Genomic DNA, 27,614 nt, shown 5'->3' on the forward strand with positions numbered 1-27,614 from the left:
AATCCAGGATAGCTTCAATTTCAAATTCTTCCTCCCCATTCACCATTACATGGTCTGGAGGGTTCACATTCCGGTCAGGAAAAGGATTGGGGACAAAGGGTTTCAACAGGGAGACGTGAAAGACAGGGTGGATTCTGAGTGAATCCGGGAGCTCCAGCTCATAAGCCACCTCGTTAATTCTCCTCTTTACAGGGAAAGGGCCCAGGAATTTGGGGCCAAATTTCATGGAAGGACAAGACAATCTAAGGTTCGCAGAGGATAACCATACACGGTCACCTGGTTCGAGCAGCAATTCACCCCGCTTCTTCCTGTCGAACACTTCCTTATTCTGTTCCTGGGATCTTGCCATGGTCTTCTCTAATAATTGGTTGTTCGAAGAGAAAAAATTTATAGTCTCCAAGACTGCTGGCACAGAACATTCGGGAATGGAATTAGGAAGGAAAGCTGGATGAAAACCATAATTAGCAAAAAACTGACTTTGCTTGGTAGCAGAATGCATGGAATTATTATAAGCAAATTCGGCCAACGGAAGCAGTGTGACCCAGTCATCTTGGGAAAAGGATGAAAAACAACGCAGGTATTGCTCGAAGGTCTGATTGGTCCTCTCGGTCTGACCATTCGTCTGAGGATGGTAAGCGGTGGAGAATGATAGCGTAATTCCCAGGACTTTACACAGCGCTTTCCAAAACCGCGAGGTTAATTGCACTCCGCGGTCAGAAACTATATTGGTCGGAATTCCATGAAGTCTAATTATTTCCCTGATAAACATCTGGGCAGTCTCGGAAGCAGAGGGGGTACCCTTCATCGGGATGAAATGGGCCATTTTAGACAGCCGATCTACCACCACAAAGATGGCAGTATGCCCAGCTGCAGGGGGCAGGTCGACGATGAAGTCCATAGACAACATCTTCCATGGCCTATCTGGAATGGGCAGAGGTTTCAGTAACCCCCAGGCTCTGGACCTACGGGTTTTGCTCCGGGCACAGGTGGTGCAGGACTCCACGTAACTCCTACAGTCCTTAAGTACTTGGGGCCACCAGAAAGTACGCTGAACAAGATCAGCAGTCTTATAGGCATCAAAGTGCCCTGCTAGTGCATGATCATGGCAAAGTTCGAGAATGGCCACTCGTAAGCATTCGGGTACAAAGATTTTGCTGCCGTACCAAAACAGTCCATCCCTGACCTGTAACTCAGTTCCAACGGTGGGTGTTGACCCCATGAAAGCTTGTTTCCACCGCGAGAGCAGATCTTCCTGTAACAGGAGAAAGTTCCCTGGGGCCAGGATAGTGTCAGGGGGTGAAGTTCCTTCGGATTTGTGAAACATCCTAGAGAGGGCATCGGGTTTCGTGTTCTTGGAGCCGGGCCGGTAAGTAACATGGAATGAGAACCTGGAAAAGAACAAGGCCCACCTAGCTTGTCGCGGTCTCAGCCTCTTTGCAGACTTCAGGTATTCCAAGTTCTTGTGATCTGTGTAGATCAGGATAGGATGAGCAGCTCCTTCTAACAGGTATCGCCATTCTTCCAGGGCAGATTTTATGGCCAGTAATTCCCGATCGCCTACGTCATAATTTCTCTCCGCGGGGGACAGCTTTCGGGAAAAGAAGGCAACTGGAAAAAGTGAAGCTTTGGTACCTTGTCGTTGGGAGAGAACAGCTCCAACAGCGATTTCAGAGGCGTCTACTTCCAGGACAAATGGTAGAGAAGAATCGGGATGTTTTAAGACATCCGCGGAGGTAAACAGTCTCTTGAGGGACTCGAAAGCGACTTGAGCTTCCGGGGACCAATGAAAACGCACCCCTTGCTTGGTTAGTTGCGTGATTGGGCAGATGATAGCGGAGAACCCCTTGATAAATTTCCTGTAAAAATTGGCGAAGCCAACAAAACGTTGGACCCCTTTCTTGTCAGTGGGAGCTGGCCAGTCAAGAATTGCAGAAATCTTTTGTGGATCCATCCTTATTCCTTCAACAGAAATAACTAGGCCCAGAAATGAGATACTTTCTTGTTCAAAAGCACATTTTTCAGCCTTGGCGTACAGCCCGTGTTGCCGGAGCCGGTCCAGGACACATTTAACATGTTTGCGATGAGAGTCTAGAGAAGGGGAAAAAATGAGGATATCGTCAAGGTAGACAATGACAAACAAGTCTAAATAGTCCCGGAAGACATCATTAATAAAATACTGGAAGGTAGCGGGAGCATTGCACAATCCGAAGGGCATCACCAGATATTCGAAATGCCCAAAGCGGGTACGAAAAGCTGTCTTCCACTCATCCCCACTTCTGATACGAACCAGATTGTAGGCCCCTCTGAGATTCAGCTTAGTGAAGGTAGAGGCAGTTCCCAGTCTCTGAAATAATTCTGGTACCAGAGGAAGCGGGTATCGATTCTTTACTGTTATCTTATTTAACTCTCTGTAGTCAACACAGGGCCGGAGGGTATGGTCTTTTTTTTCCACAAAGAAGATGCCTGCACCCGCTGGGGAAGTGGAGGGTCGAATGAAGCCTTTCTTCAGGTTTTCGTCTATGTACATTTTTAGAGTTTCCTGTTCCAGTTCGGTCAGTGGGAAGATCCTGCCAAAGGGAATTTCAGCCCCGGGGAGAAGTTCGATGGGGCAGTCATATGCCCGATGGGGCGGCAGAGTTTCTGCCCCTTTCTTACTGAAGACATCTAGGTAGTCATGGTATACTTCGGGAACTGCTTGGCGAAGCTCAGAATCAGAATCCAGACATAGTAAGGCAGAGGATTCGCCAGAATTCTTCAGGAGACAGTACTGCTGGCAATAAGGAGAGAAAAATGGGATCTCCCCGGTCACCCAGTTTATAGCAGGGTTATGGGCCTGCAACCATGGCATGCCAAGGATGATTGGAAACAAAGGAGATGGAATAATGTCCAAGCGAAGCAGTTCCTGATGCAGATTAGAGACAGAAACTGAAAGGGGGGTAGTCTCTTGCGTAACTGGTCCAGATTTTATCGTGGAGCCATCGGCCAGGTGGATAGAGAGTCCTTGAGCCTTGTACAGCAAAGGGATTTGGTGTTTACTGGCAAAAGAAGAGTCCATGAAACAACTACAAGCCCCCGAGTCAATGATAGCGGGGACCTGCAAAGTCTTTCCTGGGAGCTGCAACGAGACAGAAAGGGCGAGGTGAGAAGAGGTCTTAAGCCAAGCAGTAGTAGAGCCAGACGAGACAGACATGCACTTACGGAGCTTGGCAGGACAGTTCCTGACGTAGTGCCCAGGTTCCCCGCAGTAAAGGCACAAGTTGTTGACCCGACGACGTTGGCGCTCCTCCATCGTGAGAGCAGGGCGAAGGACTCCGAGCTGCATAGGTTCAGAAGTATCAGGTGCTGGAACAGGACTAGGAATGGGAGCCGGATGAGAGTAGTTAGGTACCCGAGGCAGCATCCAGGTGGGGCGAGTAGGCCCAGGACCTCTTTCAGCTCTTCGCTCCCTCAGCCGTCGATCAATTTGAATGGCCAGATTAATCAAGGCATCCAGAGTTTGTGGGTCTCCCACACGAGCCAGTTCATCTTTCAGTGGGTCTGAGAGCTCCATCCTTCGCTGGTAGCGAAGGGCCGCATCGTTCCAGTCCGTATCAGTACTCCAATGGCGGAACTCAGCGACATAGTCCTCTACGGCCCTACGCCCCTGTTGAAGGGTATGCAGGGCAGCTTCGGCCGTGGCGGAGAGTTGAGGGTCCTCGTAGAGCTGGGCCATCGTATCGAAGAAAGTGGTCAGGTTGGTTAGGACCTCTGCTTTCTGTTCCAGTAAACGATGGGCCCAAGCTTGAGGATCTCCCAGGAGCAAGGACACCACGAATCCCACCTTGGTGGCCTAAAGTGAGAAGGTGCGAGGCTGAAGGGCAAAGTACAGTTCACAAGAGTTCCGGAACGCTCTGAATTTACTTCGCTCCCCAGAAAACTTTTCAGGCGTGGGAACCCTGGGTTCGGGAGGCAGCATTACCACTGTCGGAGAAGAGGTGCTAGAGACCCGGCAGTGGACGGAAGAGGCCCCTGAGCGGTTGTGGGCGAAGTGAGAGCTTGGACCCTTTCCTCCAAACGCGTGTATCCCTCCTGGAGACTCTTAACAGCCTGGGTGAGGCCAGACAGATGCAGACAAAGTTCGTCCATGGGAGAGGCTCCCTGCGCGGGCTCGGAAATGGCTGTCTGATACTGTCACGTACCTGGTGGTAGAGCCCGACTTGCAGAAGGAGACCTCTCTTGTGGCTCAGACTCAAGGGCCCTGGTAGTGTATACAGGTAACACAAGAGTCAAGAGGGGCACGAGTGTCTGGCAGGATCAACAGCTGGATCAGGGAGTGCTGGGATCGGAGGGAAACTGGATCAGCAGGCAGGTGCAGGAAGCTGAAGCAGGGCAGCAGGCAGAGAGGCTGAACCAGGACACCAATGCAGGAACTCTGGCAGAGGCAGGACTTCAGGCAGGTGCTGGAACCACTATTGGAGATAGAGCAGCAGACGGCACCGGAACAGAAGGCTGGAAGCAGAGTAGTCAGGCAAGCCGGGTCGGAGGTCAGGCGGTCAGCATAAGTACCAAGGATCAGGCAGGTGGATGGTCGGACGAGCCAGGTCGGTAAACGGGCAGGCAGCAAGGCACCGAAGGAACAAGCAGAAGGAAGGTCAGGCAGGCCGAGGTCAGATGCAGGCGGATAGCAGGCGCAGTAGGTAAACAAGCCGGGTCAACAGGTCACAGAAGGCAGGTTCTCAGAATCAGGGTACTCGCACGCTGTAGATCAGACAGCAAGAACTGGATGTGACCAACTGAGCTAAATAGCCCGCCTGGCGCCAACGAGCGCACACACGCGCGCACCCGCGCACGCGCAGGCGCGCACCCGCAGACGCGCGGCGGAAGGTCCGGGCTGACCGCTGCTGGCAGGATCCTCGTGACACCCCCTAACTAGCGATGAGGTTGCATTGGCGATTTCGTCTCTGGCTTCGGCTAAAGCCCCTGGACAGGATGGTATACCCTTGGATTTTTATGCCCAGTATTCTACCGTGTTAGTTCCGGAAGTGTTGAAATTGTTTAACTATTTGTTCGACTCGGAAACGCTTCCAGAGACGCTGCGACAGGCCACCATTATTGTGTTACCCAAGCCGGGCAAGGACCCTCACCTTCCTGAATCATACCGCCCCATTTCACTACTTCAGACCGATATCAAAGTTTTAGAAAAAAATTTAGCCCTCAGACTAAACAAGGTTATACTGTCCCTTGTGCATCCAGACCAGACAGGCTTCATGCCGGGGAAAAACACGGCTATGAATATTCGTCGCGTATTTATGAATGTACTTTCATGTGCATCATCCGGGGATGGCTGGCCTCCGCAGTGGTACCCTTGTGGAATCCGTAAGTATGTATGCGGATGATACCCTTTTGTACTTGGAGGATGAGGGTCCATCACTGCGGAGTGCTTTGGAGGTGTTGGGGGAGTTCGGCAGCCATTCGGGTTTGGCCATAAATTGGTCCAAGTCCCAGATATTACCTTTGGACATGTCGGTGCTGGACCGCTGCGCGGCCTCCCTCCCACTCTCCAGGGTCTCCGAAATTCAATATTTGGGGGTGCGTATTACCAGAGAACCACGAGATTACCTACTACTTAATGTTGAGCCCCTATTTTTATTTCTCAAAATGCGTACCCAGGTTTGGTCCCGTCTCCCTCTCGGGGTGACGGGCAGGGTTAACCTGACGAAAATGATTTTACTCCCCAAAATCCTCTATGCGCTCTGGCACTCCCCGGTCCTGATCCATCTCCGCTTTTTCAAAACGATAGACACTATTCTGAGTACGTTTATTTGGGGCTCCTCTAGGCACAAATTGGCGTGGAATACTCTCAAGAACCCGTCGGGATCGGGGGGGTGGCCCTTCCGGACTTTCGGGCGTACTATTTGGCGGCGCAACTGTCGCATTTCTACCACCTGCACAGGTCAGACGGGGCAAGATACCAGACGCTGGTGGGAGGCGGGGAGGGCATACACACTCACACTCCTCTACAGCTGCTCTTCCGGGCCGGGAGGGCGGGGGTTGCCCAGACCCCTTTACTGTCCTACCACAGGAGGATTTGGAGGATGGCGTTGGGAATTATTGGCGCTGACTTTTGCCACTCGCACACCCCATTGTGGTATAACCCTGCTTTGAAAGAATTATTAGCTGTCCCTGGGGCTGCCCTATGGGCCGCTAGGGGCGTTGTTTTTCTATACCAGGTTATAACCCCTCTCGGCGTTTGCGATTTTTCTACGTTACGGGCGGAGTTTGACCTGCCTCAATCTATGCATTTCCGGTACTTACAACTGCGGCATGCACTTAGATCCCAATTTGCTGAGGGCCTTCCTGACGTCCAGACTTTGTCCTTAGTTGAGCTGCTGCTGGGTGACAACTCGGCCCTATTGATCTCCACATTTTACAACTTATTGAGGGCGAGGGAAATAAATCAGATCTCGGAGAGGGCTAGGATTAGATGGGAGGGGGACGTGGGCCCGCTGGATGGGTCGGATTGGGATGAGTTGCTAGAAAACATTAAGCTGGTGTCATTGAGCATTCCAGACCGCCTTACACAATTGTATATAATTCACAGATCGTATCTAACCCCCATCAGGCTGGCGAAATTCCAACCCAGCTATAGTCCGGGGTGCCCCATGTGCTTATGTTCTTCTGGAACTTTCTACCACTTAATGTGGTTATGTCCTAAGATTCAAACATACTGGATGCAAATAATTACCTTTCTGCATGACCACATGGGGGTCACCCCTGCAATTAGACCCGAAAGTGTGCATATTGGGTATGTTCCCTGACATTGCTGTGGATGTGTACCTTACCACGTTCCTGCAGTCCACACTGTTTACCGCGAGAAAGCTGATAGCAAAACATTGGATGCGTTCAGCTCCTCCTGTGGTACGTGACTGGATCATAGAAATTAATAATAAACTGCCATATATAAAGTTAGTATATAGTCACCGTGGATGCCCTGCCAAATATAATAAGGTGTGGGATAGATGGTTAAATGCTGTGGAAACTTGTGTAGTTTAATGTGGGAACGCATAGTGGTCGTGTCATGGGGATGTGGGGGGGGGTGGACGGGAAGCCCTTATGGTAACCATATTCTGTTATTTAGGATGACTCTCCCCGCTGTGTTGGGGGTGAGCCCATTATGGCATTGTTATACTGTATAAGATATGTGTGGTTGCACCTACTACCATTTTTTTTTGTAACCTTTTTATATGATTAATAAACCTGCGTTTGGATAAAAAAAAAAAATTAGCACTTTTCATTTCGAACGTTCGAGTCCCATAGACTTCAATGGGGTTCTAACGTTCGTAACGAACGTGGGGTCCGTTCGAAAGTTCTGGTTCGAACCGAACCGGGGGGTGTTCGGCTCATCCCTAGTTGTCACAATGGCAAGTAGTGACAAATAGCAATGTGTTATGATTCCAAGTAAGTTCACACAAAATAAAAAGGGCTATTTTCTGTATTTGCTGAAAATGTTTTTAGCTTGAAAATGAAAACGAATGCGGCCACCAAATCTAAGGACTCGTACGCTGCATTTTATTACCTTTGTACTCTTGGGTTTAGATATGATTTAAAGATGGCTTGATCTAATGAATCATTGCACTTTGTATATCATTGTTGCTCTTTGTATTACCTTTTAATAAACAAGTCTGTATGTGGTATACAGTATATGTAGCACATTTCTAATTGTGCTTCCTAATGAAGCCAACTAGATAGTAAATACAAGCTACAGTAAAAAAAATAACAAATTCAACAATATAACTTATTTTTCTTAAGAAATCCATACATTACCTCCAAATAGAAAAAACATTCCAGTTAAAAGCAGTAGCAGATATGCCCTTGCTAGTATACTAACAAATCCAGTCATTCCTCCAAAAATGATCAGGATGAGACTAAGGGGCAGCAGAATTACAAGAGTTCCATGCATACCTGCATATAAAATAAAAGATTTATTATTGCTGGATAACAGCCCTGGAAAATAACAAGCTTAATTAAGAATATTTTAATTTACCTACATCCGAGACTGCATAATTAGATACACATTAAAAAAAAAAAAACCTCAGTAATCTGCAGAACAAATAATGCTTCAAATGAATTAATACTTCCAGTGTTTGGTAGCTCTGTAAGTACCTTGTATTATTCCTCCATTTGCACTCTGTTCCTAATTGTAACGACACTTACGGTGCAAGTAAAAGTGAGAAATTGAATGTTAATATGCATGTTATTTGCTACCTATTAATCAGCTATATGAAATACTTTCGAATGAGAATTAATTGCTAACTCATAGCCAAATCTAAAGATGGCTCCAGATCTATGGGGATCAATTGCACTGGTAGTCAGTCAATCTCTATAGTGATAGGATGAATGTTAGAGGTTGGCTTACTTTAGGCAGAAAAGACAAGTGCCTTTTATATAAAAATGTGCCTTTTAATTCCTTTTACATTCCTGCATTATGCTTACCTAGGATTTGATGAACCAGTAAAAGCATGCCAAATTCAAAATTGATATCAAGATGTCCACATGGACCCACCTCTTGGGTAATATAATTTTTTCAAAATATATGTTAATTCCTTATATTGTAAGGCCGCGTACACACGGGCGGACTGTTCGCCCAACTTTGTCCGCTGAACAGTGTTTGGGCGGACAGTCCGCTCGTGTGTGGGCTTTCAGCGGACAGTTTCAGCGGACAATTTGACGAACAAGGTTTTTCGGAAATTCCGTAAAACTGTCCGCTGAAACCTTGTTTCAGCGAACAGTCCGCTCGTGTGTAGGCTTGTTCGTCAAACAAAGTTGCGCGCATGCTCAGAAAGGATTTTCACGCCGAAAGTTATAATGCAGTGTATAGGACGTCGTATTTTTCGTCCCGTCGTACGTGCCGTTCACATCATCGCGCACGGTTTCAGCAAACTGTTCGTTCGTCGTGTGTGGCCATGTCCGTCCATGCTAATTTTGAGCGGACTGTTTGCCGAAACTGTTTGACGGACAAAGTTGGGCGAACAGTCCGCCCGTGTGTACGCGGCCTAAAAGGAATTAAATATTAAGTAAGGAATATACTCCCATGCAATTAATTACCAAAATATAGTAATACAATTGTTGACAAATTCTAATAATAATAATAAATGTATGAATATTTTTACATATGTACATCGATCAAGTCCCATATGTGTTCTTAAAAAACATGTAACAAACAAAACAACAATGTATACTGTAGAGGGTCAGCCTGGGGCAGGGTTAAGAGGGGGTTAATTGAAGACGGCAGGTACTTCCCCTTCAGACCTGCTTATTATCAGGTGTGCTGAAAGTGTCAGTGTGGAGCTGTTGAGTAGGAGAGAGAGACACAGCAGCACGCTGTGTGGAAACATCCATTGCTGGATGGTGCACCTGCTGGGTGAGCTTAAACCACAAAAAGACTGTAGCGCTGTTTGGAGCCATGAACTGTTACCTCTATAGAAGCCCTTGTACACATGGTCAGACATTCCGACTGTGTGTGGTCTCCATCGGACTGTTTCCGTCGGAGTATCCGACGGACCAAGTTTTCCAACTTGTCTATAAAATTTTCTGACAACATGCTCCGATCGGATATAGTCTGATCATGTGTAGCCTACTCCGATGGACCAAGTGCCACGCAAGCTCACAATCAAATTCGGACACGGAAGCACATTCGTCACGCTGCAATGTTAAAAATTCTTTCATGCAGCGCATTCTCTTGTTCTTTACAATGCTGCAAGAATGAACTTGTTTTGATGCTCATATTCACACACACTTCTCCCGATTGTATTTCATGAGTCTTTTTACTCATTTCAGCAATACAATATTTTAAATCGTCACATCTACACAATCTTTTTTTTTTTTTTTTTTTTTTTTTATTTGGTGGTTGGTTTTTTTCATCAACATCTCCTTTTTTGTCAGTTTGCTCATCTTTGCATTTTTTTGGGTTTGTTTTGGGTTTCAACTTACCACAACAAAATTATTATCTTTTTTGTATTTTGATTTTCTTTTTTAATCTACAGGAGGTTGTTTGGTGTTGGTGCCCCTTGTTATTCATTTCACTTTGTATTTTTGAAATGTACCTGCCTACTAGGGATGAGCTTCGTGTTCGAGTCGAACGTACGTTCGACTCGAACATTGGCTGTTCGTCCGTTCGGCGAAATCCGAACACTTGGTCCGTTCGCGTCAAAATTCGCATGGCGCTCACGGCCCACAATGCACTGCGATGGCGCAGTGCATTGCTGGCTCATGATTGGCCAAGCATGCACTGTGACCCCGCATGCTTAGCCAATCGCAGCGCCAGCAGCGAGGAGAGCCATGATTGGCCACAGGCAGTATGCCTGTGGCCAATCATAGCTCAGGCTGTGTAGTGCACGCCCCACACTATATAAGGCCGCCATTGAGGTGGCCTCGTGTAGTATGTTGGCATCTGAAGCAGTGGGTGTTCTGTGTACCTTCAACACAGTACACACCGATCGTTTTTGGCTGATTTCCTATCTTGCTGTTGTGTAGTGGTTATTGTCTGTGCCCTGACCGCAGTATACACCACTATATTCACCTCACCTATATAGCTAGTGATCTATCTTTAATAATAGAGCTTGCAGTCAGTAGTGTTAGGAGATAGTGCGTGCTCTGTACCCAGTACATACCGCTATAATCCACCTGCATAGCTGTTCTCTATTTGAGCCCAATTGCGATCTGCAGGAGTTATTGGAAGTTGTGTGTGCCTCCAGCACAGCACAGTATACATCTGTATATACCCCTTTATCTCTGCTGTTTTCTGGTTATTGTCTGCGTGCCCTGACCACAGTATACACCGCGATATTCACCTCACCTATATAGCTAGTGATCTATCTTTAATAATAGAGCTTGCAGTCAGTAGTGTTAGGAGATAGTGCGTGCTCTGTACCCAGTACATACCGCTATAATCCACCTACATAGCTGTTCTCTATTTGAGCCCAATTGCCATCTGCAGGAGTTATTGGAAGTTGTGTGTGCCTCCAGCACAGCACAGTATACATCTGTATATACCCCTTTATCTCTGGTGTTCTATAAAAAAGGCATCTGCAGGAGTTAGTGGGTGTTGTGTGCCTCCAGCACAATATAAACTACCCAACTGCTGTTTTACCCAACTCCCTTCAGGCCATTACCATGTCTGGAAGGCCAGCAAGGAGAGGCAGACAGGCGCAAACCGATAAAAGAGGGCAAGCAGGCTCTGTGTCTAGAGACAACAGTGCTGGTCGTGGACGCGGTGCATTGTCATCAGCACGTGGCCATGGGACATGCTTGTCCTTCTTTTCGGCAGCTGGACATGTTGAACCGCAACATGCCAACGACTTGGTAGAGTGGATGACCAAGCCCTCTTCATCCTCCTCATCCTCTCTCACCCAGTCTCAGGGTAGTAGCAAAGCAGCTGCCAACGCATCGTCTTCCCTCCTCTCAATGTCATCATCAGTGACTCCTTCCCTAGACCCACCACGTCCTCCTGAGGAGTCTCCTGAACTCTTTGAGCACAGTGTTGGGTACATGCTCCAGGAGGATGCCCAGTGTTTGGTGGGCTCTGATGATGACACTCAGCTAGAGGAAGGCAGTAGCGTGAGCGCAGAGAGAGGGGATGCTCAAGAAGGACAGCAATCTGGCAGTCATGTTCCACAAGCTGCAGCATACTGCCAGGTTTGCTACAGCGATGAAGAGGGAGGGGATGATGAGGGCACTGACTCCACGTGGGTGCCTGGAAGGAGGGAGGAGGAGGAGGAGGCACATGTCCAATGAGGCAGGATGCCCTCCGGGGGCCAGCTTAGCGGCAGCACACCAACTGAATCACACCGCAGAGCTCCGCCTGTGCAGATCGCTGCCTCTGCGCGTTATTCTAAAAGTTCTTTGGTGTGGGCTTTTTTTGAGATGAGTGCATCAGATCGCACCGCTGCTATTTGCAACATATGTCTCAAGCGTATCTCACGTGGCCAAAACCTCAGCCGCTTGGGCACCACATGCTTGACCAGACATATGTTGACCTGCCATGCAGCTCGTTGGCAAGCGTACCTCAAAGACCCACACCAAAGAACAAAGCGGACCTCTCCTTGCTCCTCATCAGCTGGCATCTCCAACCCCACTAGACCTTCAGTCCTCTCTGAAACCTGCTCTGAGAGGAATGAAGGTGTAGAATTAGGTGTGTCACAGTCAAGTGCTTCCGGGAACTCTGCTAGCGGTACACCCACATCCGATTATAGCAGGCAAATGTCCCTGCCCCAGCTGCTGGACCGGCGGAAGAAGTTCACTCGCAGCCATCCACATGCCCAGCGGTTGAATGCTAGCTTGGCTAAATTGCTAGCACTTCAACTGCTGCCTTTCAGTTGGTAGACTCGGCCCCCTTCCGTGAGTTTGTACAATGTGCGGTTCCTCAGTGGCAGGTCCCCAAACGCCACTTTTTCTCACGGAAGGCGATTCCGGCTCTCTACCAGCATGTGGAAGGCAATGTCCTTGCCTCGCTGGACAGGGCGGTTAGCGGTAAGGTGCATATTACCGCTGACTCATGGTCCAGCAGGCATGGACAGGGACGTTACCTGTCTTTCACGGCCCATTGGGTCACTCTTCTGGCAGCTGGGAAGGATGCAGGACAAGGTGTAGTAGTGTTGGAGGTTGGTCCGCCACCACGCCTCCAAAATGCTACTATTGGTTGTGACACACCTCTCTCCTCCACCCCCTCCTCTTCTTCTTCCTCCATGGCCTCTTCCAGTGCTCTGTCCTCAGAACCAGCGGTGCTCCGTAGGCGTTCCAGGGGCTACGCAAGTACGCAGGCAAAACGATGCCATGCCGTGCTTGCGCTGGTTTGTTTGGGGGACAGGAGCCACACTGGGGCGGATGTTTTGTCAGCTCTGCAGGGGCAGGCCGAGAGGTGGTTGACGCCACGCCAGCTTAAGCCAGGAATGGTGGTTTGCGACAATGGCACCAACCTCCTCTCCGCCCTCCGACAGGGACAACTGACCCATGTGCCCTGTGTAGCTCACGTCCTTAACCTGGTGGTGCAGCGGTTCTTGGGCAGGTACCCCGGCTTACAGGATGTCCTGAAGCAGGCCAGGAAAGTCTGTGTGCATTTCCGCCGATCATTTAATGCCTGTGCTCGGCTGGCTGAGCTCCAAAAGGAGTTGAACCTGCCCAAGAACCGCCTTATATGTGACATGCCCACCAGATTGAACTCAACATTGGCCATGCTGCAGCGGCTGCACACGCAGCAGAGGGCCATCAATGAGTACCTGTGCGACTACGGCACCAGGACAGGGTCAGGGGAGCTTGGTTTTTTCTCACCACGCCAGTGGGGCATGATCAGGGATGCATGCACTGTCCTGTCACCGTTTGAGGAGGCCACAAGGATGGTGAGCAGTGACAGTGCATGCATCAGTGACACTGTACCTCTTGTCCACCTCTTGGAGCATACGCTGCGTGGAATAATGGACAGGGCACTTGAGGCAGAACAGAGGCAGGAAGAGGAGGACTTCCTTGCCTCTCAAGGCCCCCTTTATCCAGACAGTGTTCCTGCTGTGCCACCCATCACACAGGAAGAGGATGAGGAGGAGGAAGAGGAGGAGGAGGATGATTGTGTCAGCAGGGAGGTGGAGGCTGGCACTCAGCATCAGCAGCAGCAGCAGCAGCAGCAGTCTTATAGGGATGATTTACAGTCCCAAGAAACCCGTGGACTTGTACGTGGCTGGGAGGAGGTAGCTGCGGATCATGTTGTCCTTAGTGACCCAGAGGACTCTGGACCGAATGCCTCAGCTAACCTACGCTGCATGGCCTCCCTGATCCTGCAAAGCCTGCGGAAGGATCCTCGTATTCTTTGGATCAAGGAGAGGGACCATTACTGGCTGGCCACTCTCCTTGATCCACGGTACAAGGGTAAGGTTGCCGACCTTATCTTGCCATCGCAGAGGGAGCAGAGGATGAGACATCTCCGGGAGGCCTTGCAGAAAGGTCTGTGCAACGCGTTCCCAGAGATTGGGAGGTTACAAACTCCTGGTCCTGGACAACGTGTTGCTGAGGCATCGGTCAGAAGGAGCGGTGGAGAAGGTGGCCATATGACTGATGCTTTCAGACAATTTTTTAGTCCGCAGCCCCAAGGTATGATTGGTTCCAGCACCCATCGCCAGCGTCTGATTTACATGGTGCAGGAATACCTAGGGGCAAGGTCAGACTTGGACACCTTTCCCACGAAAATCCTCTGGCTTACTGGGTCTTGAGGATGGATCACTGGCCAGAGCTTGCACAGTATGCAATTGAGCTACTGGCCTGTCCTGCATCCAGCGTTCTTTCGGAACGCACCTTCAGTGCTGCTGGTGGCTCTGTTACCGATCACAGGGTGCGCCTGTCCACCAAATCAGTTGATCGACTGACCTTCATCAAGATGAATCAGTCTTGGATCACCCACAGCTACCAAGCACCTGAAGCTGATGTAACCGAATAATTTTTTTTGAAATACCACATCCCTTCAAGACTGCCTATGCTGATGCTGAGTGACTGTCCTGTTATGTTGATTGTCTATCCTCTTCCTCCTCCGCTGATATGTTGGAAGAACATTTTTGGTTCTGGGTGATGCCAGCAGCCCAATTTTTCTGCCCCTGTTTAACAGGGGCGTTTAATTACAATTTTTGATGCAATGCTTTGCAGCAGGGCTGATTCCAGCAATAAAACTAGAGTATATGGAAGAGGTTGCAGTGTGGTGGCACCAGCAGCAGTGCCTAAGGCCAAATTTTTCTGCCCCTGTTTAACAGGGACATGTAATTACAATTCTTGATATAATATTTCACAGGAGGGCCCCTTCCTGTGCCCACCCAGAGTAACGGTGAGGACTTATAGTGTTGTGGCACCAGCACCACAACCGCCAAAGGTAAATTTTTCTACCACTGTTCAACAATGGCATGTAATTACAATTCTTGATATAATCGTTCACAGCAGGGCGCTCCAGCGCCCACCAAGAGTCACTTTGAGGGCTTACAATGTTGTGGCAAAACCAACACCTTGTTCCGCCATTTCTGCAGAGCATATAGGGCAGGCCCCTACTTTCAAACATCCAACTTACAAACATCTCCTACTTGCAAACGCAAGGAGACAGCAGCAAGTGAGATGAAAAAAGATGGACGAGAAAACAAATTATACAGGGGTGATAACCCTTCCCTATGTTTTCCAAAAAGCTTAAAAATAGTTTTTTTGACTGGAGCTACACTTTAAAAATGTACCAGTTGAAAATTACAAACAGATTCAACTTAACACAACAAACCTACACAGTCCCTGTCTTGTTTGCACCGCCTGTATACTGCTGTTCTGAGTATATAGGGCCTGGGGGCCACACGCATTTCCTTTTTTTAATATGGGTACAGGGTTCCCCTTAACCACTTTCAGACCGGACCATTTTGCTGGTCAATGACCAGAGGTCTTTTTACAATTTGGCACTGCGCTGCTTTAACTGGTAATTGCGCGGTCATGCAATGTTGTACCGAAACAAAATTTGCGTCCTTTTCTTCCCACAAATAGAGCTTTCTTTTGATGGTATTTGATTGCCTCTGCGATTTTTATTTTTTGCGATATAAACGTAAAAATTTTGAAAAAAAATGATATTTTCTACTTTTTGTTATTAGAAAAATCCAATAAACTCAATTTTAGTCATACATTTAGGCCAAAATGTATTCAGCCACATGTCTTTGGTAAAAAAAAAGTCAATAACTGTATATTTATTGGTTTGCGCAAAAGTTGTCACATCTACAAACTAAGGTACGTTTTCTGGAATTTACGCAGCTTTTAGTTTACGACTGCCTATCTAATTTCTTGAGGTGCTAAAATGGCAGGGCAGTACAAAACCCCCCCCCAAATGACCCCATTTTGGAAAGTAGACCCCCTAAGGAAATTGATAAGTGGCATGTTGAGCCCATTGAATATTTTATTTTTTTGCCTCAAGCGATTGAATAATGACAAAAAAAAAATTTTTTTTTTTTTTTACACAAAGTTGTCACTAAATGATATATTGCTCACACATGCTATGGGCATATGTGAAATGACACCCCAAAATAAATTCTGCTGCTTCTCCTGAGTACGGGGATACCACATATGTGGGACTTTTTGGGAGCCTAGCCGCGTACGGGGCCCCGAAAACCAAGCACCGCCTTCAGGCTTTCTAAGGGCGTAAATTTTTGATTTCACTTCTCACTACCTATTACAGTTTTGAAGGCCATAAAATGCCAAGAGGGCACGAAACCCCCACAAATGACCCCATTTTAGAAAGTAGACACCCCAAGCTATTTGCTGAGAGGCATGTTGAGTCCATGGAATATTTTATATTTTGCCACAAGTTGCGGGAAAATTACAAACTTTAATTTTTTTTACATTTTTTTTCACAAAGTTGTCACTAAATGATATATTGCTCACACATGCCATGGGCATATGTGAAATGACACCCCAAAATAAATTCTGCTGCTTCTCCTGAGTACGGGGATACCACATGTGTGGGATTTTTTGGGAGCCTAGCCGCGTACGGGGCCCCGAAAGCCAAGAACCGCCTTCAGGTTTTCTAAGGGCGTAAATATTTGACTTCACTCCTCACTACCTATTACAGTTTTGAAGGCCATAAAATGCCAAGATGGCACAAAACCCCCACAAATGACCCCATTTTAGAAAGTAGACACCCCAAGCTATTTGCTGAGAGGCATGTTGAGTCCATGGAATATTTTATATTTTGCCACAAGTTGCGGGAAAATTACAAACTTTTTTATTTATTTATTTTTTTCACAAAGTTGTCACTAAATGATATATTGCTCACGCATGCCATGGGCATATGTGAAATGACACCCCAAAATAAATTCTGCTGCTTCTCCTGAGTACGGGGATACCACATATGTGGGACTTTTTGGGAGCCTAGCCGCGTACGGGGCCCCGAAAACCAAGCACCGCCTTCAGGCTTTCTAAGGGCGTTACAGTTTTGAAGGCCATAAAATGCCAATAGGGGTACACTAGTGAGACTAGGTAATAAATGGCGGGTGCCCTGAAACTATAAAAAAATAACTAACCAACCAGCGTCACCTGTAACAGTTATATGGTGATCACTGGTGAAAGGGTTAACTAGGGGGCAATCAGTGGGCTTTATGCGGTAGTATATGGGGGTCCCTGGCGCTATAAAAAGCTGCGGCGAACCTAAATACCTACCTGCCTAACTAGCGTCACCTGTGACACTAATACAGCGATCAGAAAAACGATCGCTTATTAGGCTGGGTTCACACTGGAACGATGCAGGAACGCCACGAATCCGCGGCGGGTTCCCGCATCGCATGCCTCCCGGCGGCAGTTCACACTGCCCTATGCGAACTGCTGGGAGTGTCAGTGAAATGTTAATGACACCCCCAGATCAGTTCGCATATCGCAAAGCGATCTGCAAACTCGGATCGCATGGTGTGAACACCCATGCGATCCGATTCTGCTGCGGACCAAAAAAAGGGTCCCGTGCGAGTTTGCGGCGGGTGCGGCGGGTGCGACACGAATTCAGCCATACTATCTGTATGGCTGAACTCGAATTGCACAGAGATTGGATGTGATTTGCACTGCAGTGCGGTGCGAATCACATCCGTTCTCATAAACCGCTGCAATGTGAACCCAGCCTTAGTGACACTGGCGACGGGGGGTGATCACGGGGTTAAACCTTTATTGGGGGGGTTAGGGGGGTACCTTAGAACTAAAGGGGGCTAACCCTAACAGTTATTACAGTCACAAATGACACCCGCCGGGTGATCAGGGGGTTAAACCTTTATTAGGTAATAAATGGCGGGTGCCCTGAAACTATAAAAAAATAACTAACCAACCAGCGTCATCTGTAACAGTTATATGGTGATCACTGGTGAAAGGGTTAACTAGGGGGCTTTATGCGGTAGTATATGGGGGTCCCTGGCGCTATAAAAAGTTGCGGCGAACCTAAATACCTACCTGCCTAACTAGCGTCACCTGTGACACTAATACAGCGATCAGAAAAATGATCGCTTATTAGGCTGGGTTCACACTGGAGCGATGCGGGAACGCCACGAATCCGCGGCGGGTTCCCGCATCGCATGCCTCCCGGCGGCAGTTCACACTGCCCTATGCGAACTGCTGGGAGTGTCAGTGAAATGTTAATGACACCCCCAGATCAGTTCGCATATCGCAGTGCAATCTGCAAACTCGGATCGCATGGTGTGAACACCCATGCGATCCGATTCTGCTGCGGACCAAAAAAAGGGTCCTGTGCGAATTTGCGGCGGGTGCGGCGGGTGCGGCGCGAATTCAGCCATACTATCTGTATGGCTGAACTCGAATCGCACAGAGATCGGATGTGATTTGCACTGCAGTGCGGTGCGAATCACATTCGTTCTCATAAACCGCTGCAATGGGAACCCAGCCTTAGTGACACTGGCGACGGGGGGTGATCACGGGGTTAAACCTTTATTGGGGGGGTTAGGGGGGTACATTAGAACTAAAGGGGGATAACCCTAACTGCCCTAACAGTTGTTACAGTCACAAATGACACCAATGCAAAAAAAAAATAATGCAATTGGTGTCACTGTGACTGGGGGGGCAGGGGTAATTGGGGGGGTGATCGGGGGGTGAAGGGGGGGGGTGTGAGTGTGCCTGGCATGTTCTACTGAGTAGTGTCGTGTTGGTGCAACTCACCGATCCTCTCTCCTCGGTGCCGGAACGAAAAATACCGACACGGAGGAGAGATTACATCACTTCCTCTCCTGTGTTTACATTACAGGAGAGGAAGTGATGTCACGGAGCATTTCTATTCGTCGGGAGCGATCGCGAGGGGGTGGCCATGAATGAATGGCCGCCCCCTCATCCCGGATCGCTCCCGAACGAATACCGACTGCCGCAGGCACCGGGGGGGCCCGATCGGGGGGGGCCCCCCACCCGCGGGAAGGCAGGGACGTATATATACGCCCATATGCCTGCCCGTGCCATTCTGTCGACGTATATCGTCGTGCGGCGGTCGGCAAGACCCAAATAGGCTGGTAATGGGCAGGGAGGGCTACCCATGCCATTTTTCTGAATGATTTTCAACCATATTGCAGGAACCAGATATAACATTAAAACCGCAAGCAGTTTTAAATGGTGTTATTTCCGTTAAATGTCATTTTGTGCAGGGACTGTTCTAAACACGGGAAACACGTGGCACTTCACAGGCATACTACAGACACCCCCCAGGCACCATATTTACAGGAATATTTCACTTTTTTTTTCACTTTAATCGTCAGTAAAATCAGTGCTCCCGCCAAAATGGCCATTTTTAAAAACATTTTAGGCATTGACCCATGTCCCCTGGAGCAGGAGCCAGGTCCCCAAACCCTTTTTAGGACAGTATCTTGCATATTAGCCGTTAAAATTAGCACTTTTCATTTCGAACGTTCGAGTCCCATAGACTTCAATGGGGTTCTAACGTTCGTAACGAACGTGGGGTCCGTTCGAAAGTTCTGGTACGAACCGAACCGGGGGGGGTGTTCGGCTCATCCCTACTGCCTACTCACAAATAAACTGTCCTTTTTGAAGTCAAACATATACGCAAGTATTTCTTCAAACAAAAAAAAACTTTATTTAGGTGTCAGTAACAGATAAAGAGGGAGGCAGCGCTGGAGAAACTGGGGAGATTAGCGAAGCTTTTGGCCCCCAGGGCACACATCAACTATTTAAATGCAAAAATTGGTGGCATGAGGAGTACATGTCTGAGGGAGAGCAGTCTGGTCCAGAAGTCCAAGAAACCCGGAACAGCAGCAGATGACATCTATGTTCCCAGGCTGTGGTACTACAAGAGGCTGCATCTTCTGTCAGACCAGACTGAACCCAGGTTATCACACTCTGGTCTTCCTTCCACGCTTCCTTCCAGGCTGTGGCTGTGGTGCTGGAGGTGTGGCAGAAGGAAGAGGAGGAGGAGGAGGGGCATGGGCCAAATCACACAAGTGTGTTGCTTGTGTGATTTGGCCCAAGAGACCCTTGTTGAGGGTGTGGAGAATTAGCTCCTCACACAAGATCTTTTGCCCCTCCTCCATTTGCTCGAGTTTACATGCAGCCAAGGCGGCAAAGGCCTCTTGATAGGTGGGGGTGGCTTTGAGGGCCGCTGAAGCCTCCCCGTTGAGCCTCAGAGCCGACTCCTCCACATTCCCTCCCCTTCTCGCCCTTTTGCGTGGAAGGCAGAGGGGAGGGACCTGGGATTCTGTCAGGCTCCTCCGCCTGCCCACAGCCTGGCTGCCGCTTACTCCTGCCTCCTCCTGGCTGCCACTTTCCACAGCCGCCTCCTGGCTGCTGCATTCCACACCCTCCTCCTGGCTGATGTCTTCCTGTGTATGAAAAGGTGAAATAGTTTTAGTTTTTGGTTCATCAAACACACACAAGTTTCACATCAAGACTGTTGCAAATTGTTAACCAATAGAAAAGACTATCATTCTGAGCTCAGCATTTTTCATTCTTGGCCCAAAGGTTTTGGCCACTACTGTCTATTGATATGTGAAACACTTTCTAAAATCAGCAATTAGTGAGCAAAAATCAAGTTAACATAATTCATTTTTACTCCCAAAATATGTAGAACAATACTATACCAGGCTCAAGCTGGGCTCCCCCAGTTCTTCCTGGGTGGAAGGCCCAGGTTGGGTGTCGGAAGACTCAGCGGGTGTGGAATGTAGCATAGAAGGACGCGTGGAAAGAAGGGTAGAGAGTGATTCCCTCACATCAGCCTGGTCTGACAGAAACTCCATCCTCTCGTAATACCACAGCCTGGGGACATAAACTTCATCTGCTGCAGCTCCAGATTGCATGGACTTCAGCACCTTGGTCCTCTCCCTCAGATATGTACTTCTGAAGCCACCAATTTTCACTTTTAAATAGTGGATGTCTGCCCTGGGGACCACTGGCTTCACAAACTCAACCAGTTTCTCTATTGCTGCCTGCCTCTTTAGTCTGTTACTGTAATGTGGGTGCGTAGCTTGCCACAGGCAGGGCAGCTCCCTGTATTTATCGATGAACAGAGGGAGGAAACTGTGGTCATTGAAAACGTCCATAATCTCTGCAAGACACAGCACAAGACAAACCCTAATGTCAGGCTAAACTCCACTAATTTAGGCTTCAATCTAGAAGCAGTATAGGCTAGTGATGTACCAAGTTCAAAATTGTACCTTCGTTTGCACGATCGTCGCGTCAGCTTCTTCATCTGTTCACAGATCATACGTACGACACACGCGTGTTGCGTTTTATATACAGTGCGCATGCGTGAAACTCCGCCCGCCCCTGACGTTCTTTCTAGACTATCCCCCGCCCCTTCTCTTTTGGCGCAGTGGAGAGAGCACATGGCGGAGACAACACAGGTGCGCAATCAGAGTTCCACTAACGAGGAGGAGGGCGAGGAAAGTCCGGAGCCTGAAACGTCCCGATCCTGGAGGAGAAGATTTAAGGCCTCAAATATATCTTTTGGAGAGATGTTGGAGATGGTGGACATATTGAAGAGGACCGACTATGATGGGAAGTATGGACCTTACCCAAACCCAAATATCAGAAAGGCCAAGATCATGACTAAAGTTGTGAAGAGTCTCCAGAAGAATTTTGGGGTACGACGATCCAAGGATCAACTAGGAAAATGCTGGTCAGACCTGAAACTGAGGGAGCACGATCAGTACAGAAGGATCAAGCGAGTTCTTCAAAAAAGTAAGTAGTTGTGGTGTGTTCATATGATTATTCTTGCTTGCATAATGCTCCATGTGCTTTGATTTCATGTTGTACAGTTTAAAATGGCCACTTTCAAGTTCATGTGTTCAGTCGTTCGTAAGAAACATTGTTCTTTAGCCCACTCCCAACACAATGTTTTCCCAAATTACACTTCACTACATTTCTTCACACTGCAGGTAAGTATTCCAGCTTAACAAAGTGTCCACAATAATGTTCTCACCTTTGAACTCGGCCAAAAAACACAATTGTACGACAATTCCAAGCAATGTTTCATATTCCTATTTCTGCCCTCTGTGTGCTAAGTACTCCTTTTTTACATTCTCATAGGGGAGAGAAGACTCGGGAAGTCTGAGGGCACCAGGGACCCCACACCTCTCAAAGAAGGCGAAATTCCCACACCAGAAGCAGAGGAGGAGGAGGAAGGGGAGATCATTGAAGTTGGACAAATTGTCACCACAACAGGTGAGTGTCGGAGACCACAGCTTCTGGTAAGCTCATCAATGTATGTCGTCATATTTATAATACATGGTGTTTTTTGTTTTTTTTTCTTTTTTTAGGTGATGTGAAAGAAGAATCACATTTTACCAGTGAAAGTGCCCAGATCCTGATTGGGGTGCAATCGGGATTTAGAAAATAGAAAATATACAGAAAAACATCAATGATGTTCAAAATAAAAGGAAGAACATCATTGATGTTTTGGGGAGAGTCTGAAACGCCCCAAACTAGCTAGGGATTTATTTTTGTGTTTTGAAACAACAAATTTTGTATTTTACAAAAAGCCAAATTTGGAAGATCCACACAGTGTGTCAACATGCCCTATCTCCCATCATGGGGGATCAATGTACGTGTTTTGTGGAAAGTGTCTGAGATGAAGGGGTTGCAGCCCCAAAACATGTACATTGATCCCCCATGATGGGAGATAGCACATGCTGACACACTATGTGCATCTTCCAAATTTGGCTTTTTCAGGGGTGACACCCCATGTGATGAAGTCAATATCAGCCCAGTTTGTACATACTCATGTCTGATATTGTCTTCACTTTTCAAAGTTGAACTTTGTAAGTTCCTGTGTTCTGTATGTTACGCTTTGATACATTAAAAAAGGTGCAGCGCTTAGATTATGACAATATCTATATAATCTTTTACCAGTGTTAATAATATAATCAACTTTAATAGTGAAAAAAACTCTGCATAAATTAACACTATTAATGATTCTATGTTTTAGACAACACTATATCCAAATATACAAAAAAATTGATATACGTATATCTACCAAAGTGAACGTGTTAAGAGTCCATAAGTGAAACAATATAGTGACAAAGTGCAATATCTTGAGAAGTTGTAGTGACTTCAGTGAATACTTTTCAGAAATTCACCACCACTTGAGAGGAGGCTTACCAGATGTAATGGACCCAGTTAGGTATATACCTAGTGAGTCACACGAGTTTATTGATGTAAATCCACACGAAAAAACAGCTGGCAAAACTTGTAACTTCTCATGGGTACCAGAGTAGACAGAGAGATGACCCAAAAATAGATGAAATGGCTATCCACCTTTTGGGGTGACTGAGGACAGAGATTCTTCCACGTATATTATAGGCCAAAAAGAAGAAAATACAGCCTCATAGTGAAATACCATTTAAAACTTGTATTAACATTAAAAGCGTAAATGGGTATTCACATATTACAGGCAAATACAAGCATGGAAATAAAATCTGGCAACGCGGTGCCCCCCCACAAAGCGCTTTGGGGGGGCAAGCCAGGACGAGCAGCTTCAAGGGCCGTGAGATTCTCATTTTCTGGCAAGTCTGCATCTGGGCCAACTGAGACCACATAGTTTGCTGAATGTCTTTTCAAGAAATTGCACAGAATACAGCAGGCAAGCACTATGTGATTGATTTTATATTCCGCCATGTGGATTGGCATTAAAAAAAGGCAGAACCGGCTGGCCAGTATTCCAAAAGTGTTCTCCACGACTCTTCTGGCTCTGGCCAGCTGGAAATTAAAGATCCTCTGATCCGGGGTGAGGGTCCTCATCGGGAAAGGCCGCATCAGATGGTTTGCATGGCAAACGCCTCATCCGCGACGAAGACAAACGGGAGTCCTTCCTGATTCTCCTCTGGGGATGGCAAGCCCAGACTGCCACTCTGGAGACGCCAGTAGAATTCCGTCCGTGAGAACACTCCACCATCCGACATCCGGCCATTTTGCCCCACGTCCACATACAGGAAGTCATAGGTCACTGACACCACCGCCAACATCACGATACTATTAAACCCCTTGTAATTATAATAGTAGGACCCCGGGTTGGGGGGTGGGACGATGCGGACGTGTTTCCCATCAATTGCCCCTTCACAATTGGGAAAGTCCCAATGGCTGGCAAAATGGGAGGCCACAGTCTGCCATTCCTGTGGCGTTGAAGGAAACTGTGGAGTGAAACAGGACAAAAAATTAGTAATTTTGCACATCAACATTGCAAGCAGATTAGACACCAACATTTTTGGCCAAGAGCAGTATAAGATTTTGGGAAATTAGTATTTAAAGCCTAAAGTATAAGGTCCCCTTTTCAGAGTCAAGTGGTTGGTAAGTGGCTAGACTATAGTTTTATGGGCCCAGAAGAGCATGGTGGGGAAGTTAGTGAGGCAAATATGCATGAAGGACAAAAAAGGAACTTGAAAAGCTTCCAGCATGCATGAGGACAAAGGGGCAGAGCATATGAATTAGAGCATATTGCAATCATGGTAATTAGGGAGTGAGTAAAGAAATCCAAGACATTAACAATCATGAAATACATAGAATGTGATGTTAAAGGAGAAAAATTACCTTCATATAGTCCTTCTGCAGGACCTGAATGATGGCAGAACAAGTCTCTGGAATAATAACCAATTCTTGGTCCACAAACGCCTCCTCTCCCTGTTCATGGACCGGGCTTGTGTGAAAGCTAAAAGCCCAACACCAAGCCCCTGCACAGCACAAACTCTACGACGAGTATGTACACGAAACATGGTTTGAAACGGTCGGCTTGTCAGAACAGACAACAGAAAGCACCGATAAACACCAATGCCTGAAAGAACGACCTGAAAAGCAGAAGCAAACAGACAATAAGCAATGCAAATCAAAGCGAACTATACCAAGATATAGTCCACAATAAGAAACAAATGCTTACTGACTACACGCACTGATAATCAGATACGCAAAGACAAGCACAAACTGAAGAGCAGTACCGAACTGAAGCACAAATCTGAAAAGCGCGAATTGTCTCTCACCAAACTTCTACTAACACGCGATAAACACGAGATCAGCAGAAGTAGCCCAAAGGACGTGGTGCTGAACTTCCTTTTTCTAGTCCCGTCATACGTGGCTTACGTCACCGCGTTCTTGCCAACCGGAATTTCCGACAACTTAGTCCGACCGTGTGTATGCGACACCACTTCCAGACCTCTTCCGCACTAAATCCGTCGGAATTTATCAGACGGATTTGGTTGCCGGAATGTCCGACCGTGTGTACGGGGGCTAAGTCTGTGGGCTGATGAACTGTGAGCTGTACCTGTGTGCACATCCGTGTGATAAGACAAGTCTGCATGGCCTTATGGTTTTTGTTTTTTTTGCTGTTTTGCTGAATAAAAGCCAATTTTATTTTACTGGACTGCCTCTGAGCCAGCTCTTCACCCCTCTGGTCCCCTACAAATCGCTTACTGAGTGAACAGCTAGCGGGATTACAAAATATGGTGACCCAGCAGGCTGAAATTATGAAAGGTGACCCCTCTGTAAAGAGTGACCCCAGAAGGCAGTGCAGCAGACCCTGCAAAAGATGACGGCCTTAGACAATGTGGAAGCATACCTAGCTATGTTTGAGCGGGGTTGCAGCAAGGGAGGGTCTGCCTGATAAAGACTGGCAGATGTACTGGCTCCTTTCCTGACCGCAGACCCCCAACAACCATACTGTGACTTTGCCCCGGAATCAGCACGCGATTATAAGCTCCTGAAAGCAGAAATCCTAGCAAGGCTGGGAGTGGCTGTCGCTTTAAGGGTGAACCGAGTCCATGGCTGGTGCTTTGACAAGGCTAAGCCTGCCTCGATCGTTTCCTGCATGGACTACCCAGGGAGCTCCACTGATGGGTGGCTCAGTCAGAGCCTCAGTCACTGGATGAGATTGCTACAGCTGTTGAGTGCTACAGTTGTGCAGAAAAGTTCCAGGAGAGCCCCTCTGTCACAAGAGAGCTGGCCCATTTCAAAAAAGTGCATTCCAGCACCAGTGTGCCTCCCAGTGATCGCATAGTGGCTGCTCGGAGGGATAATACAACTACCAAGAGCACCACAGGACCTAAGCCTCCAGGGAACCGACAGGGGGAACCCCGGGAGGTTCGCCGTTGGTCCTGCCATCAACTGGGTCATCTGGCGGCCCAGTGCCCAAGTCGGGAAGAACCAATGGAGTGCAACATGGGTCGTCGTAGCTCCATGTATATCCATGCATTATGTGCTGCAACCAACCTAAATCCGCATGAGTGTGTGGTGTGGGTCAATGGACAGGAGGTGGTAGCACTCCTTGACTCTGGGAGTGTCATTACCCTGCTCGGATCGGACGGGTTGCCAAGAAAGCTGGTACCAAGGGAACAAGTTGGGGTCATCTGTGTGCATGGTGATGTTAAAAACGATCCGGTGGCCCGTGTGATCCTGTGTACACCAGCAGGAACGGCTAAACTAAAAGTGGGGGTGGTCCCGGGACTACCTCATGATTTACTAATCTGGCGAGACTGCCCCATGTTTTGGGACTTGTATGAGCAAAAGCTCAAAGGTTCGGGGGTTTCCCCCAAAAAGCAAGAAACCACAGAGGTGGTGAATAATACTGTGTTGCAGGAGGTTGTTACTAAGCATCAGTACCAGGTTGCTGAACCTGCAGAAAGTGAGCCCAGTCCCCTGGAGGTGTTTACGTGATTGGAAGCGGAAAGTATCTCCTCTGAGCCAGACATGTCAGATCTCGGGGGCTTCTAGGAAGATTTCCTTAGTTCTCAGATGAGGGACCCCACTTTGATCCCCACCAGGGAACAGGCCACAGTCTTAAACGGTAAACCACAGCACCCTGGGGCGGACGTGAAGTTCTCCCATTTTTCTGTGAATCATGACTTGTTGTACCCAGTAACTAAGGTCAATCAAGAACCTTTACTTCTAAGGTTTTGCATTTAGCTCATAGCCATGTACTTGGGGGTCACCTTGGAGCAGTACCCCGGAACGGGTTTTACAGCGTTTATTTTTTTACCCGGTGTATATCGAGAAATTAAGGAGTACTGTGAGTCCTGCCCTACCTGTCAAAGAACCGCTCCAATACCTCATTTTTGCAGTATGCAGGTACCGCTTCCAATTATCGAGGTTCCCTTTGATCGCATAGCCATGGACTTGGTGGGCCCCTTACCTAAGTCAGCTAGGGGACACCAATATATTTGAGTTGTCCTTGACTATGCCACCAGGTATCCGGAAGCAGTCCCTTTAAGAAATTGCTCATCCGGTGGGGCGTGGCCGACCGAGCGCTGTGATGGACGCCTGAGTCTGCAGCTCTGCTCGTCCACCGGAGAGATTCGCCTCATACGGAGCACACCGGTATAAGTTCCGACCAAGCCAACAGCGATCGAGTGCCTGAATACCGAAGGGATGTCGCGGCGGAGGAAAACCACGCTGCAACCCCAGAAATTGAAAGATTTCTTTGTGACCAGGCCGCGGGATCTACCACAAGATGGCGGCGGCGCGAACTCGCGGCGCTTTCCGCACCAGGCCGCAAGGTGCAGCACGGACCAGGAAGGACAGGCAGCATCAACTACACAGTCCGGAGGGCACAGTAGCTCAACCTCAGGCTCATCTAGCCCTTCAACCCGGAGCCCGGTTAAATCTAAACCGCGGATGAG

The 27,614-nt window shown here is 48.0% G+C and overlaps 1 protein-coding gene across 1 annotated transcript in view; it reads right to left on the reverse strand.

Moving 5' to 3' along the window:
• The window catches only part of TMEM114 (transmembrane protein 114), a 154,450-nt gene that overhangs the window by 41,110 nt on the left and 85,726 nt on the right, over positions 1-27,614 (reverse strand). The window contains exon 3 of the mRNA XM_077448830.1: positions 7,804-7,941. Within this exon, the coding sequence (XP_077304956.1) occupies positions 7,804-7,941 (138 nt within the window). The remainder of the gene's footprint in view (positions 1-7,803; positions 7,942-27,614) is intronic.

The sequence above is a fragment of the Lithobates pipiens genome, unplaced genomic scaffold, assembly GCF_037356315.1.
Source record: "Lithobates pipiens isolate NorthernLeopardFrog02 unplaced genomic scaffold, aLitPip1_a1.2 Scaffold_22, whole genome shotgun sequence".
In the NCBI taxonomy this organism is placed as follows: Eukaryota; Metazoa; Chordata; class Amphibia; order Anura; family Ranidae; genus Lithobates; species Lithobates pipiens.